At 37.8% G+C, this 16,351-nt stretch overlaps 1 protein-coding gene and 2 long non-coding RNA genes across 3 annotated transcripts; 1 reads left to right on the top strand and 2 right to left on the bottom strand.

Moving 5' to 3' along the window:
* LOC110265102 lies at positions 633-2,295 on the bottom strand. The gene is made up of 5 exons (XM_021107876.1): positions 2,273-2,295; positions 1,513-1,821; positions 1,138-1,394; positions 954-1,064; positions 633-842 (listed from the first exon to the last, which is right to left on the bottom strand). The coding sequence occupies exons 1-5, from the start codon at positions 2,293-2,295 to the stop codon at positions 712-714; spliced, it is 831 nt and encodes a 276-aa protein (XP_020963535.1). The 3' UTR covers positions 633-711.
* Positions 3,035-3,408, bottom strand: LOC110264272. The gene is made up of 2 exons (XR_002350133.1): positions 3,185-3,408; positions 3,035-3,104 (listed from the first exon to the last, which is right to left on the bottom strand). It is a non-coding gene; the product is annotated as an uncharacterized LOC110264272 (long non-coding RNA).
* Positions 11,538-11,799, top strand: LOC110264273. Its single transcript, XR_002350134.1, has 2 exons — positions 11,538-11,593; positions 11,704-11,799. It is a non-coding gene; the product is annotated as an uncharacterized LOC110264273 (long non-coding RNA).

Genomic DNA, 16,351 nt, shown 5'->3' with positions numbered 1-16,351 from the left:
AATGCCTTTCTTAAGAAGCAAGACTAAATCACAATTCCTTCTTTAATAATTCATTTCAAAAGTATGAATCATCCCTTTCTTGATAATTCAAATAAAATAGTAGAAGTCTTTAACTCATCATTCTCCGAACAACATTTCAATAAAGACTCGGATTTTATAGAAATTTTGGCAGCACCTCCCCTAAAACTTGGACTTTTGCCACCCGGTTCGGGTCCCAACTAAACCGTTTCTCATTCCTTTTCAACAGCTCAAATCAGAAATCAATTCAAAGCAAGCTAAATCCAACAGTCGCCTCAGTGGCATATCTCAAGGAAACCATTTCAGAAATCAACTCAATATCAACCGATTTAACTCATTTCTAAAGCTTTAAAGAAACGGCTCAATAACAAATCATTTGTCCAAAACCAAGTCAATTAAAGTAAACCAGGCTGATTTCAAAAGTGCGTTCGGCTTTTCACATTATCAAGATAATTAACTCAATTCAACTCAATTCTCAACGGATCAAACTCAGATTTCAAATCTTTAAACAATTAACATCAAAACATTATATTTCACAAGCCGCACAACAATTCAGCCAAATAAGCATCCTTAACCATTCGAGACAATCAAATAACACACAAGGCAGATACAATCACCAAATACCAATTGTCACATATCAGTATCCATATGTAATAATTCCAATACATAAAACATAGTTTTTGGAAAGCGCCGCTACCTCAAAACACAAATCCATAATCTAAACGCGTCACAGAATCCTTTCCGCCTCAGCCCGAGATCAGCAATCGAAATCCCGGCAGCCAAAACCTCGGTTCCAAGCCACTTTCGCAACAGTCTCAACAACTTTAATCGCAACATACAACAACCGAAACCCAATCGTATAGCGATTAATGCCACAACCTCAGCGTATGATAACAGAACAGTAACTAAAGGACTTTCAAATCAAAAACGCTTACCGAACCGAAGGAGGAATGGCTGAACCGACACAGCGGCGGTCTTCGAACCGGCTCGGCGGCAGCCCGGCAGCCACCCCAAGCGGCAGTGGCGACAAATTCCAATCACGATGACTGAAACCAACAGGCAGTGACCATAGTAACCTCGGAATTCAAAAAGGACAGAAATCCCAATTAAAACCCTTACCGGCATTGGATCTCGACGGCGGCAGAGGCGTTTTCCGGCGACGGCAGCGGGGTCTAAAGTGGCAGAAATGGCCAGAAGCTCCGGTGTGGCTCCGGCAGCCACAACCACTTCTCCGGCAGCCATTCACAACATGCGACGACCACCGCAGCAGCTGGCTGGACGGCGGCAGCTTCTGACGGCAATGGAAGCTCCGGCGGCGTCGCGGGTGGCTTCCCCCTCTCTCTCGCGTCGGGTTCTTCTCAGACGACGGTGGCGTCCTCCATTACTGGCGCCAGGGCACGACGGCGACGCCAGGTTGAGACGGAATGGCGATGGCGAAGGCACGGGTAGCGGCGGCGGCGCGACGCTCTTCGCGAAGCCTTCCTCCCTTCTCACGCGCATGCCCTCCCGTCAGACTCTTCCTCTCTCGCCTCAGTTCCGATCTGTGACGGAGGCGACCTCGCGAACAGCAGCGGCGGCCTCAACTGGGCAGGGCGCGGCGGCAGAACGGCTCCCCACGTGTAGCTCTCGGCGGTGGCGGCAGAACCCAGTGGCGCCGGCAGACAGCCCCTTTCCTCCCTTCTCTCTTCCGTTCTCCCGATTTCTGCCTTCCCTTTCTTTCTCTTCGTTGGTTTCTCAAAGAACAGTGTGTGTGTGTGTTTCGCATAGGGCTGCGCAGAAGGAGGATGAAGGAAAGCCTGGAGGCTGCGCAGCGTGAAGGAGGTTGGTTTTAGGGAATGGGTGTATCAAAATTAGGGTTAGGGTTACTTTTGTAATTTCAAATAAAAGTAGGGGTAATATAGTAATTGAAACTCAATTAAATTCAACACTAATTATATATAGAAAATACTATTTGTTCATCACTTTCACAAATTATTTTCAATAAAATGTCCAAATCAAATAATTAGAAGTAATATACTTAATTTCTTCATTTTTCCAAAATAGCAGTATTAATATTTAAAATATTACTTATCCAATCCAAACCATATAAAATCCTTATTATTTCATAACTATCAACTTTATACTTTAAATATAGAAAATAATCCAATAATTATAAAATTGGATAATAATCATAACTTATCTCAAATCCAATAAGTCAAAACTTGCCTTAATTATTTTTAATAAAATAATTTCTGAAATTAAGGCTATAAATAACCATATGATCTGAGACTTGGTCATAATAAGACTTTTCAAAAGTTCTGGGCCTTACAGATCATAATCATGATCCATATACATCACCCTCACTGGTGAATATTCACAGGGGCGAGCTCATCCGGGGCTTTCACAGTGCCCGGCCACAATTACGACATAGGGTCAACAGAGTATCAAGTCTCAACCTGGAGCACGTGGTGGCTAGCCACTGCTACTACCCAGGGAAACTCGTATCTCAGATAGTGGAAGTGCAAAAATCACAATTATCAATATCTCAGCATATATGCATTCATTCTCAGCCATGGATCAACATCCATCTCAGCCATCCGGCTCACGGTTCAATCCAGAACCAGCCAATATTGATAATCATACACAGCCATTCCGGCTCACGGTTCAATCTAGAACCAGCCAACATTCATAAATCATACACAGCCATTCTGGCTCACAACAAAACAGCATTTCCACCATTCAACATCATTAAATTCATAAAGTCGGCATTTAAGCCATGAATCATTTTCTCAATTCATTTCACTTTGAAATCAAGTTTCAACTCTTTTCAGCCTTGGCTTTAAAGATCTCATTTCCAAAACCTCAGCTCCCAGCCACTTTCGCAATAACCATATCAACACTAATTGCAACATATAATAATTAGGACTCGATCCCAAGTTACCAAGACTCATATTCATTAATCAAACACAACCGAATGCTAACGCGAGGCTTTCCGAAACATACTTACTTACCGAAACGGAGAAGGGACGGATGAACCAAACAGCGGCGGTCTCCGAACCGGTTCGGCGGCAGCTTTAATCGTGACCCGCAATAACCGGAGCTTGACCCTATGTTACAAAACCTCAGAATCTGTGGCTAAATATAGCAGCACATTGATTTTCAAGAGCTCCGGAATGAAGATGCTTACCGTGAGAAAGGATTAAAGACTGAATCAAACTGCAGAAGTTCCGGTGATGGTTCCGGTGACCACAACAGCTTCTCCGGTAGCGGCAACTTGCAGCAACTCCTAGCACACAACCACATCACAACTCTCATGGTAAAGATGAACTTTAATGGAGAAGGAAACTGAAGACAAGTTAAAGCTTACCAAACGACACCAGTTCCAGTGGCGATTTTCGGCGACAACAGCGGTGGCGTTTCTCGGCGACCAGAAGCACAGCGGCCATGGTTGACGACGATGCGAGCTCCATCACCAATGATCGAGAAACACAGCAAAAGCATTTACCCCACCCATGAGCTTCTCTCTCGGCAGACCAGAGAAACAGAAGCGGAGCGCCATCGTGACTTTCTCTTGGAAGTTGGTGAGGACGACAACAGCCCTAGTAGCAGCGGCGGCGGGAGTGACTTCATCAGCAGCAACCAGGCGCGGCAACAGTAAAAGTTCACCCTTGAACACATTTAAGGAAGAAGCAAAAATATCTCAAAATATAAACATATATATGGTTTTTCAAATACTTGGGTGGTCGTATGCATAACGATACAAAGGTAGGAGTGTGATTGCAAAGCAAACGTTACAAGATAGGCTCAATACACAAGGTCATATAATCTTAAAACTTTACAAAAACTTGAGATGCCAAAATAGGGTGCAAATCAAGATAGGCGTTCAGGAAGCAAAGTGGTAACTGGTGTGGTAAAAGGCTACAAAGCATGTTGGTATTTAAACAGCGGCATAACGTTCGCTGTCAATTCTCGTTCCCACTTCAGAACTTTAATTTCCCAACTCTACCAATCATTTTACAACCTCATAGCCAATCATAAGCCTAACAACCGCAAATCCGTTCTCAAGGAACAAAACACCCACAACTCATAACATGGTACACCTACCGTTTCACCTTCCATATACACATATCACATCTTAAAGAACTAACGCATCGTGTTACTATGTCTACAAATCGCATGTGATATCAAAACAAATCTCGAGTCTACTCAGAAGGATACAAGATCTAGAACGGAGAAACAATTATCAAGGATAATACTCATAGATTTGAGGGAATGTATCCAATTCCAGATAAACAAGGATGTCCAAGCAAAGAAGTTTGCTAGAAATAAATCCATTGACAACTCCAAAGATAACCCTTGGATCCAAGAAATTCAATAGGACCAATAAGAAGAGAACCAGCGCCTTAGTTCGAAACAAATTCAAGTTGAGTCGAAGAAGTAGGAGATTTACGGGAAAGAATATCTTGAACCCAAGACAAAGCTCACAGAACTCAAGAGCATGATTACAATTACTTTCGGATACATTGTTCATAAAAGAATCGAAAACTTGCAGGAAAATCACTTCGCAGATTAAAAGAAAGTTAAGTAATAGACATTCTTCAAAAGTGTAACAAAAGCATAAACGTGGCTTTACTTCAATACAAGTTCATGTTGAAGTAGATTTTGTAGAGTTCCAAAAACAAAATGCACACAACTTTGGCTAAGAGCTAAAATATTTCCTCAAATATTTTAGAAAGATAATTAGATGCACAACTTAACCAAAAGCAGTTCATAAAAACTCAGAAGTAATCAAATGCTTGTTCAAAAATTCTAAAAATTCATATTCAAACAAGCGTGTATAACATTTATAGCATGGACGCAAGAGAAAGTTAAACTCTCTTTAGAAAAGAAATTCCGAGGTAGAAATTTGCTTACAATTTAGTAAAGAAAATAAGTGGTGCGTTACAAACGAACCGATTTCCACTAAACAAGGAAGCTTTCCAAAACCTCATTTAAAATAGCGCATGCCAACTTTAAATTAACTTCGTCAAAATTGAACAATGGTTTCAATATCAATCAAGCAACATAATATAAATCCCGTTTAATATTTCTTCAAAGAAGATTCAAAACTTCTTTAAAAAGTTCAAAACAAGACTCCAAAAGTATTCTTGAAATCACCATCTCAGAAGAACATTCAAGAAGTTTAAGATGTACTAAAAAAAAGTCAAGCCATGCAAGAAAGGATCTTAAACCAAGATAGCTCAAACAAGATCCACTAGGCATGAGACATCAAACAAGCTTTCAATTGATTCAAAAGAATACAAAAGTCATAGAAAAGACAACTCAACCATTAGTAATTTCTCAAGGATAAATCTTTGACTAAAAACTCTTGTAAAGGCAATGAGAGGATAAACGGTGCACGAAATTGAAACAAATCAAGCTGACTCACATAAGAGTGAGATTCACAAGAGAGGAAAAACCAAGATCAATGGTAATGTTCACAAGATGTAAAAGATTAGTTAAAAACAAAGTCAAGTATGACATTCATAGAGATGGAAGGTTTAATAGAGAATTTAGTCCGTTCATAGGAAGAAAGCTATGAGTCCAATATTTTCAAAAGAACAGCAATGGCATAAACCATGTAGTATGCTAAACCAAACTCAATTCAAAATAAGTTAAGTGAAGCTTATCAAACGAAACGTAACCGGAACAAAAGCGAAAAAATCATTTCTTTCCAAAATTTTGAAAAATACCCCAAATATATAGTCAATTGAAGATGTGCATTGGAACTATAGTAAAATTACTAGGAAGTCAAATTGTATTTAAAGTAAATGCAGTTTCGCAAACCAGTAAAAGTACAGGTGAGGTATTAGAAATAAATAGTTGTTAAACTGTATAAGAAATCTTCAAAGTTCCACATATAGATAAGTGTATATCTAGTCAACAGCAATTTTTATAAAAATCTCAAAATTGGCTTTAATCACTGTCAAGTAAGAGAAAAACTGAATCAACAATTTCTCAAAGAATGGACTCAGAATCAGGAGTTAAAAGGCACAGCGCATCAAGACAAGTTCAAAGCTATGTCAAAGAACACGTGAATCAAGAAGAACTCAAACAGAGGAAGATATATGCAACAAGGATTCCAAACAAGCATATGCAATTAAGATCAAACAAGAATGCATATGAATAGAGAAATAAAGTTGAAAAATCAAACTACTTTTCAAAAGGATTAACAACCAAGAACTTCAAGTTAGGACAGAAGGAACAGGTCGACTCGAACGAAATCCAAGACACACAACTGAATAGCCTCGAGAAATAGTTTCCAACTTTTCCAAAACCCGCGATTCGCTTTACTCAAAACTCGGATTTCATCTATGATAACCCATCAGTGCTTTCATAGATATAATTCACTAGTATTGAGCTGGCCAAACTTAATACCAAGAATATGCAATGCAAGACTAACGGCGTCAATCAATAGATTGTCATGTGCATAAATCTCTAATTCTCATCATTTGATAAGACCTAATACATGACAAACACTCAGAGTATGCAACTGAAGCATAGTCGGTCCATTCCTCAGGCTCTACAGGAAGGACTGCTCTGATACCATAATGTAACACCCTAACTACCAAAGCTCACGCGTCCGGCTGCACAACTCTGATAGCTCGGACATTACGACGACACTTATACTATTTAATACTAAAATATGAGCCTGTTTAAAACTTTAAACCGCAACACCGATCCAAAAATACTTTCATCCGATATCATACATCCATAAATACCATACAACTTACAAAACTCATAAAGAGTACATCCATATATATATATACATATATATATACATACATAATATTACAGTCATTATCCAATACAATCCCTATCCCTCTTACAGAATATATTAAGATAAAGGTGAGGGTACAATAAACCATAACTAAAACAATACAGAGCATCTCAACAACAAATAAATAAACTCTTCGTAACTTCTGCGCCCATATCCTGAAAGGGGAAAAATGTAGGGGGGTGAGAACATCATCCTCGAAAGGGTTCTCAGTAGAGGGTTTTTAGGAATTACTGTAATAGGATACGTGAAGATAAACCGTATCATTGATTAATAAACGTCTTATGCCTGTTTTCAAAACAACGGTTTACAATAAAAGTAAAGTCGGAAATCTTTTCTGAAAGAGGAACCATTCAATTCTAAAAAAACTCAAAAGCCTTTCAAAACATTTTATCTATACTGAAACAAAATAGCCTTTCATATTTTGTTCCAAACCAGAAACACAAAACCGAAATCAACCATCGGTTCATCTCATTCCAACCACGGCCCTAGGCCCAAACAATCCACCCATCAACCAACACCACAGTTCAACAGAGTCCCAATAGGAAACACAAATAGGAAGATGCAAGCACAAACAAACAGTTATTACAAGTAGAACAATTAGCAATTAATCACATAGGCAAACCAAGTATAATATGCACACCCAAACAATGTCACATAGATGCATATGATGCATGCCTGTCCCTAGTGGCTGATGATATCATCTGTCGGTTATAGAGCCAACCCGACAAGTCCTGGTAGCTAACCATTGGACTGTCCCTCTGTCGCGCATCCCCAACTCGAGTTATACTCAACATAATCGTGATCATAATCATGATCCATATACATCACCCTCGCTGGTGAATATTCACGGGGGCGAGCTCATCCGGGGCTTTCACAGTGCTCGGCCACACTTACGACATAGGGTCAATAGAGTATCAAGTCTCAACCTGGAGCACGTGGTGGCTAGCCACTGCTACTACCCAGGGAAACTCGTATCTCAGATAGTGGAAGTGCAAAAATCACAATTATCAATATCTCAGCATATATGCATTCATTCTCAGCCATGGATCAACATCCATCTCAGCCATCCGGCTCACGGTTCAATCCAGAACCAGCCAATATTGATAATCATACACAGCCATTCCGGCTCACGGTTCAATCCAGAACCAGCCAACATTCATAAATCATACACAGCCATTCCAGCTCACAACAAAACAGCACTTCCACCATTCAACATCATTAAATTCATAAAGTCGGCATTTAAGCCATGAATCATTTTCTCAATTCATTTCACTTTGAAATCAAGTTTCAACTCTTTTCAGCCTTGGCTTTAAGAAGCAAGACTAAATCACAATTTCCTCTTTAATAATTCATTTCAAAAGCATGAATCATCCTTTTCTTAATAATTCAAATAAAATAGTAGAAGTCTTTAACTCATCATTTTTCCAAACAACATTTCGATAAAGACTCGGATGTTATAGAAATTTCGGTAGCATCTCCCCTAAAACTTAGACTTTGCCACCCGGTTTGGGTCCCAACTAAACCGTTCCACAATCCTTTTCAACAGTCCAGAATCCAAAATCAATTCAAAATCAAGCTAAATTCAACATTCGCCTCATTGGCACATCTCGAGGAAACCGTTTTAAAATCACACCAATATCAACCAAATTAACTCATTTCCAAAGCTATAAAGAAACGGTTCAGCAACAATCATTTATCAAACCAGATCATTTAAAGCAAGCCAGGTTGAATTCAAGAGTGAATTCTATTTTTCACATTCTCAATAAAATTAACTCAAATCAATTCTCAACGGGTTAAACTCGATCTCAAAGCTTTAATAGAATCAACTTGAAAAGCATTTCGTTTCACAAATAAAACCTCAGCTCCCAGCCACTTTCGCAATAACCATATCAACACTAATTGCAACATATAATAATTAGGACTCGATCCCAAGTTACCAAGACTCATATTCATTAATCAAACATAACCGAATGCTAACGCGAGGCTTTCCGAAACATACTTACTTACCGAAACGGAGAAGGTACGGATGAACCGAACAGCGGCGGTCTCCGAACCGGTTCGGCGGCAGCTTTAATCGTGACCCGCAATAACCGGAGCTTGACCCTATGTTACAAAACCTCAGAATCTGTGGCTAAATATAGCAGCACATTGATTTTCAAGAGCTCCGAAATAAAGATGCTTACCGTGAGAAAGGATTAAAGACTGAATCAAACTGCAGAAGTTCCGGTGATGGTTCCGGTGACCACAACAGCTTCTCCAGCAGCGGCAACTTACAGCAACTCCTAGCACACAGCCGCATCACAACTCTCATGGTAAAGATGAACTTTAATGGAGAAGGAAACTGAAGACGAGTTAAAGCTTACCAAACGACACCAGTTCCAGTGGCGATTTCCGGCGGCAGCAGCGGTGGCGTTTCTCGGCGACTAGAGGCACAGCAGCCATGGTTGACAACGATGCAAGCTCCATCACCAATGATCGAGAAACACAGCAGAGGCATTTACCCCACCCATGAGCTTCTCTCTCAGCAGACCAGAGAAACAGAAGCGGAGCGCCATCGTGACTTTCTCTTGGAAGTTGGTGAGGACGACAACAGCCCTAGTAGCAGCGGCTGCGGGAGTGACTTCATCAGCAGCAACCAGGCGCGGCAACGGCGCGGTGGTGACGCAGCAAAGGCACGCGACGGTGACATGTGGCAATGGCTTCCCCTGTCGTGCTCCCTCCGCCCTCGGTCCCCTGTTCCCGCCCGATCTCCTTCTCCCTCTCTCTTCGTGCTCGCCGGCGGTGGCACAAGTGGCGGTGACAAAACCCTTGTGGTGGTGGCGGCAGTTCAGCAGGGACGAGCTTCTCCGGCTCGTGTGCAGCAGCGCCGTCGGGGCAGCCCCCTGCTTCTCACTCCACGGATCCCTTTCTCTCTTTGTTTCTTTCTTTCTTTCAATCAGCTTGCAGCTGCTGCTGCTGCATTAAGTATCCTGGGGTGTACCGGTTCAGGGGAACCGGGTAGGGTTTTTAGGGTTAGGGTTATGTGTGTTGAGTTTTAGGATTAGGGCAAAATTTGGTTCAAGGGTAATTTTGTAATTTCAAATAAAAGTAGGGGTAACATAGTAATTGAAACCCAAATTAAATCCAACACTAATTATGTATAGAAAATACTATTTGCTCACCAATTTCACAAATTATTTTCAATAAAATGCCCAAATCTAAAAATTAGAAATAATACTTAGTTTCTTCATTTTTCCAAAATAGCAGTATTAATATTTAAAATATTAATTATTTAATCTAAATCATATAGAAATCCTTATTATTTCACAACTACCAACTTTATACTCTGAATATAGAAAATAATCCAATAATTGTGAAATTGGATAATAATCATAACTTATCTCAAATCCAATAAATCAAAACTTGCCTTAACTATCTTTAATAAAATAATTTCTGAAATTAAGGCTATAAATAATTATATGATTTGAGACTTGATCATAAAAAGACTTTTCAAAGGTTTTGGGTCTTACATATTTCGTCTATGATAATTCATTAGTGTTCCATATACATAAATCATTAGTATTAAGTTAGCCAAACTTGATACCTTGAGGTATGCAAAGGTAAACTAATAGCGTTAATCATCAGACAGTCATGCATATAAAACAAAAACTCTCGTCACCAAGACAAGTCTTAAGGCATGACAGACACTCAGAGAAAGAAAATTACGTAACCTTCTCTAGTATTAACTACTTAATTATCGAGCCTTTGTATTGAAATCACGTTTCAGTTTTAAGAAAATGCCAGAAAATTTTTTTTTATTTATTAAAGACATGTATCAAGGATAAACATTGCAAATAATAATAACAATCACATAAGTATTATTAATAGTAATTCTTATACATAAGAAGTCATATAAACCTAAATACAACACCTACCCCTCTGCTAAAATAAAACCTCAAAGGACAAGAGCGAGGGGACTCTATGAAAGTAATTAAAACCATAAAGAAAGCCTACTAATCGCTTGTAGCTTCATATTGCATCTTCAAACCTGTGTCACTGAAAGGGTGGAAAATTTGGGGGTGAGAACCAAACCACATGTTCTCAGTAGAGGTCGAGAATGCCGTGAAAGTAAAGAATAAAGCGCAAATACTTAATTTCATTCGGAGACATCTAAAAGAAAATTGACCTCCTTTAAAAGCATTAGTTAATTATTCAAAATCCTAGAACCATATTTTCTTTATAAAACTCTTAAAAGTTTCCTAGACTGTATGAATGACCAACCTGTTCCAAGCATAGGTTCATTAAGTCTATGTTGAACCAGTTTGATACTTTATACAGAACTAGACCTCAAACGTTCCAGTCATGGCCTTAGGCCCAAACAACTCAATCAACATCCAATCACCACAATCCAAACAATCAGTTACAAACACAGGTAATGAGGTTCAAACACAATCAAGAGCAATTACATCAAGTATAGCAATTAGCAGTTAAACAGAATTATTCACTTAGGCAAACAAATTACAATATACACGCCCAAACAATATCACATAGATGCATATGAAGAATGTCTAGTCCTAGTGCAGGCCATGAGCTCATGTGTCGGTTAGCACCTGCATTCCCGACATTTATCCGGTCACGAGTTCACGATTTTCCGAATACAATTTTTCGTTAAAATAAATGCGCATATAATTATTAGCAGCTCTATTGAGACAGCCTCTGCTTTCTACTCACAGGAAATATACTCTTGGGAACAGAAAATTGCTGTAGGTATCCTAGTTTTCCTACAGAAGCTCTTGGGTTGCTTTAAGCAACAGATAAATAAATATTATCTCTTGGGTTGCATTAAGCAACAAATAAGCAAACAATATCTCTTAGGTTGCCTCAAGCAACAAACAAACATCTCTTAGGTTGCTTCAAGCAACAAACAAATAAACAAATATCTTTTGGGTTGCCTCAAGTAACAGATAATCATACAATAAGTACTTTACTCTTTCCTTTTTCTTTCATAATTGCAAATACGCAAGCGGGACAAGACCCACGCCCTTGCCAACAATCTCGTATACCAAATAATCTTTTCTTAAAAGAATCATTGAAGTTATTATCATTAAATAAGCCTTAAATATTGATTTTGATTAAGTCCTTATATTTTTAAAAAAATTTGGACATAATCTCCTTTAAAAATAGGACTTAGCCACCCTTATGGGTCCCAACCAAACAATTTACCAAACACTTTTCAACCTCTCCAATATCAAATCAATTCAGAATCAAAAAAATTCCAACATTGAATCAGCCCTATGACGCTAAGGTTCATCTTTAATTTTATGAACTCATAACTCTCTCTCAGACATTCTTAGCACTCTATCTTCTTTTCAATTTTTAGTATAGCAAATAAACTCAAATTTGCACAAACTTTATGTTCAGGCATTCATCTTGAAATAGGCTTTCTAACAAACCAAAGATCATAATTTTCTGGTTTCTCTAGCCTTAGGAATAGAGGGAAAACCGTGACTGCTCTGCAGTGCGTAAAACCAGAAAAACAGCAGCAGCATGTGATATTCAAAATTCAATATAAAATCCAAGTTAAATCCAATGACTTAAAAATTAATATAGTTCAACTTCACTCATCCAGGTTTCTTTTCCAATTAGTTCCAGGTCAATATCATTTTTAATGAAGAAGTTATATAACCTAGAAGTTGAATAAGTTTCTGCAGAATTCTGTTTTAAAAGTTAATGAACTTATCTTCTTCCAAGTCCCATAACTTACTCATTAAAACATGGATAGCCCTAAAATTTAAGTCACATATGCTAAACATACTTAATTTTCACTTCCAATTGGTTCCACCTCGATATCCAACCAGGTTCAAAAGTTATAAACTCCCAAATTTACTGATTTAAGAAAACAGAATCTGGCCTTTACTGCATAATACATCGTATTTCAAAAATTCATATCTTTTAAACCGCAAGTTCAACCGTTCTGAAATTTTACGACATTAAAATAATAGGAATAAATTTTCATTTAAAATTGGTTTTGTTTCAAAAGTCAATTCGGAACATTCACAGCACAGCCAACAAGTTACTGTTGTTCCAAAAATTCTGCAGTAAAAATCAGATCCCACAACCATTACTCAAAAATTCACCATAAATCTTATATTTAATGAAAAGATCTCAAACTCTCCAATTAAGTCCCAATTATTCCCAAGTTTAACCAGGACTTAGTTCAATGCAATTCTGATCATCACAGAATTAGTTAGTCTTTCGAAGTTACTATTTTCACTTAAAGGTAATGGAGAAAATCAGATTTTATGGCTTAACTTTGAAAAATCATAACTAAATCTTCAGTTAATACGAAACCTTCAAAATTGAATCTCAACAATCACACTTAATATAATTTACTTAACATTTAAATTCTCATCATTTCAGTCACTATAGAGCCACTGATTCACTTTCAAAGTTGCCGTTTAATTTCAAGAGAACCCGATTTTCAGCAAACCATTTTGTATTCAAAATCCAACCCTTCAATACGCCTCAAAACCAATTCCAAATCAACCACCAACCAAGTTCATTAACATTACAATATACCAAATAACAGCTCAACGGCAACAAATCCAACATAACCCATTAAAATTCAGAAATTCTCAACAATCAGTCATCAAACAATTCCCAATCCACATAATCAATCAATATCACTAATCCAATTCCAAATCACAATCTCAACCATTCCAATCACAATTTCAGCCATAATTCAATATTCACATAATCAATCAATTACTCACAGCTATGAAATCTATTTGCAGTTATTCAATAAACCTTGTAGGCATTCTTAAATTGAAATTGTTTTAAACCCCCTACCTCGATGTTGCAATCGCATAGTTTAATGTAACAACTCTCTTCTCTTTTAGTTTTAGGGCAGCAGCGGTAACTCTCACGCAACCGGAACAATAACAATATTAGCCTTCGCAGCACTGACCATGGTTACAGTAAAATAAAGGATTCAAATTGGAGAGGAATCAAAAGCAATTTCAGCTCAAGGAATTCAAGACAAAGCGAGAACTAAAATAGAATTAAAACTAGAACATGGCAACCACAACAGTGACAAAACAAAATGTATAAATGGATCAACCCTAAGGAGAAGATAAGACCAGTACCTAGATAACAAAAACAGAATCAGTAATGGCTTCAACTGTCCCATGGCAGCACCAGCTTCAATACTCGACCTAATTGTAGCAGGAAATAGGAGCCAAAAAGGGGCTGAGCAACAAAGATATAGGCAACCATGATTAAAACAAGCACATGGAAGCGAAACACAGTATAATCAGAGTAAGGGTGAGAGTGTTACAGTTTCAAAAATGGGGAAATTGGAATCAGAAAAAGGAGAAGGATCCTAGCTTAATTGAGAGTTGGTGGTGGCAGCTTGCTTTCTCTGATGACAAGCTCCATCCACGGCAGCTCCAAAAAATCAAAAGGACAGGGATTAGAAACAGGAACCGTCGTTCTTGTAGCAGCTCCAAATCAATAGCAACAGTATTACCCTCCCGGTCAGTCTCTCTTCTCCGTTATTCTTCCTCTTCTCCTCTGCCCTAACCGACGTTAACAGCGGTGAGGAGAGCTTCAACAGCGGCGGCTAGGAGTGCGACAGCCTCCCTCCCTCTTCTATTCGATAGCAACAGTAGCGACGGTGGCAGTGACACCCACCGACGCTGCTCCCCCCTTCCCCTCTTCCCTCTGTATCTCGTGCTCTCTTACTCCCTCTTCCCCTGTTTCTCAGTCTCTCGTCCCCCCCTTTTCTCCCTCTCTGCGTTATACTATTGAAAATGTGTGGTGAATTGTTGAGTGTAAATAAATAGTAAGGAATGAAAGAACGTGGATCACTTGGGGAAAGGGTTAGTGGCAGTGTGCGTGTGCGTTTGTGTTTGGTTAGGGATTATACATATTAGATAATAATACGGTACATATAAAATAAGAAACATAAGACTAGGAAAAATATATTCAAGTAATATATTCAGCTCTCTCAGACGCTCTCCTCTCCTCTCTGTGTGTGTGACTGCATTTTGGGAGAAAGGGGGTAAGGGGTTAGGGTTTGTGAATTGGGGAAATTAGGGTTTCTAAATTAATTTGGGGATTTTGGGATAGAAATAAAACATTTTATAAAGGAATAAAGATAAATATGAATAGATATTTTGATAAAATTGAAGGGTAGAGTAATCTTAAAATCAAATATACTCTATTAAAAATATATAAGAACATTATTTATCAACATATTGCTAAGTTCAATTAATTATTTCTAGTTTCAATTATAAAATAAGTATATTAATCACATTTTTAGGTAACAAGCTAGCGTGGTTCTTCCTCCCAACGTCGTTCTTCCTCTCCTCTTCGTGGTTCTGTTTCCGACGATGGTGACACGTGTGACGGGCTTCACGGCTGCGCGGCGCAACCTCCTCTCTCTCCCACGCGAGTTCGTCCCTCTCTCTCCCTCGTGAGTTTGTCCCTCTCTCTTTCTCCTGACGCTTTTGATGACAGACGGCCTCCAAGGTGGCAGCAGGAAACTCGAAGGCGTTCGGTCTCCACAGCGACAGCAGTGAGACGCCGGTGATGGCGGGATGGACGGCGGATGGATGACGATGTAGTGTAGCCCCCTCTCTTCCTCTCAGCTCTCTCAGACGCTCTCCTCTCCTCTCTCTGTGTGTGACTGCATTTTGGGAGAAAGGGGGTAAGGGTTAGGGTTTGTGAATTGGGGAAATTAGGGTTTCTAAATTAATTTGGAAATTTTGGGTTAGAAATAAAACATTTTATAAAGGAATAAAGATAAATATGAATAGATATTTTGATAAAATTGAAGGGTAGAGTAATCTTAAAACCAAATATACTCTCTTAAAAATATTTAAGAACATTATTTATCAACATATTGCTAAGTTGAATTGATTATTTCTAATTTAAATTATAAAATAAGCATATTAATCACATTTTTATAAAATATAGTTTAAACTCAAAACTAATTATTCAAATTAAATAATATAACTTTTTATTATTTTTCTATCACCGAAACTTTAATTTCAATTTACAAAATATCTAATTATAATAAAATTACTTAAACTTAAAGTATTTATAAAAATCCATTTAATCATTCCTAATAAATTAATCTCTAAAAGTTCAAACTAATAAAATAAACCATAATTCATTCATAATAGAAATTACTTAAATTAAATATATAACACTTCCATTACTAAATTTTATTTCCAAAGCATATGAGATAACCAATTATAAAAATTACATAAGAATATTAATTAACTTAAACTTCAAATATGAATAAAACTAATTTAATTACTCTTAATTAATTAATTCATAAAATAAGATATCAAATTAGTAAAATAAATCGTAACTTTTTCAGGATAAAAGTTACTTAAATTAAATTGTACAATTCTTTCTTTTCTTTTCGATTTCAAACATTATACAAAATATTTAATTATAATAAAATTACTTAAGAATCTTATTTGATTTAAAACGAAATTATCTCCGAATCTATTTAATTATTTCTAATAAAATAATTTCTAAAAT

This window comes from Arachis ipaensis, chromosome B07 (assembly GCF_000816755.2).
Source record: "Arachis ipaensis cultivar K30076 chromosome B07, Araip1.1, whole genome shotgun sequence".
In the NCBI taxonomy this organism is placed as follows: domain Eukaryota; kingdom Viridiplantae; phylum Streptophyta; class Magnoliopsida; order Fabales; family Fabaceae; genus Arachis; species Arachis ipaensis.
Note: the sequence above shows the minus strand (reverse complement) of the source record. Positions and strands in the feature narration are given on the sequence as shown.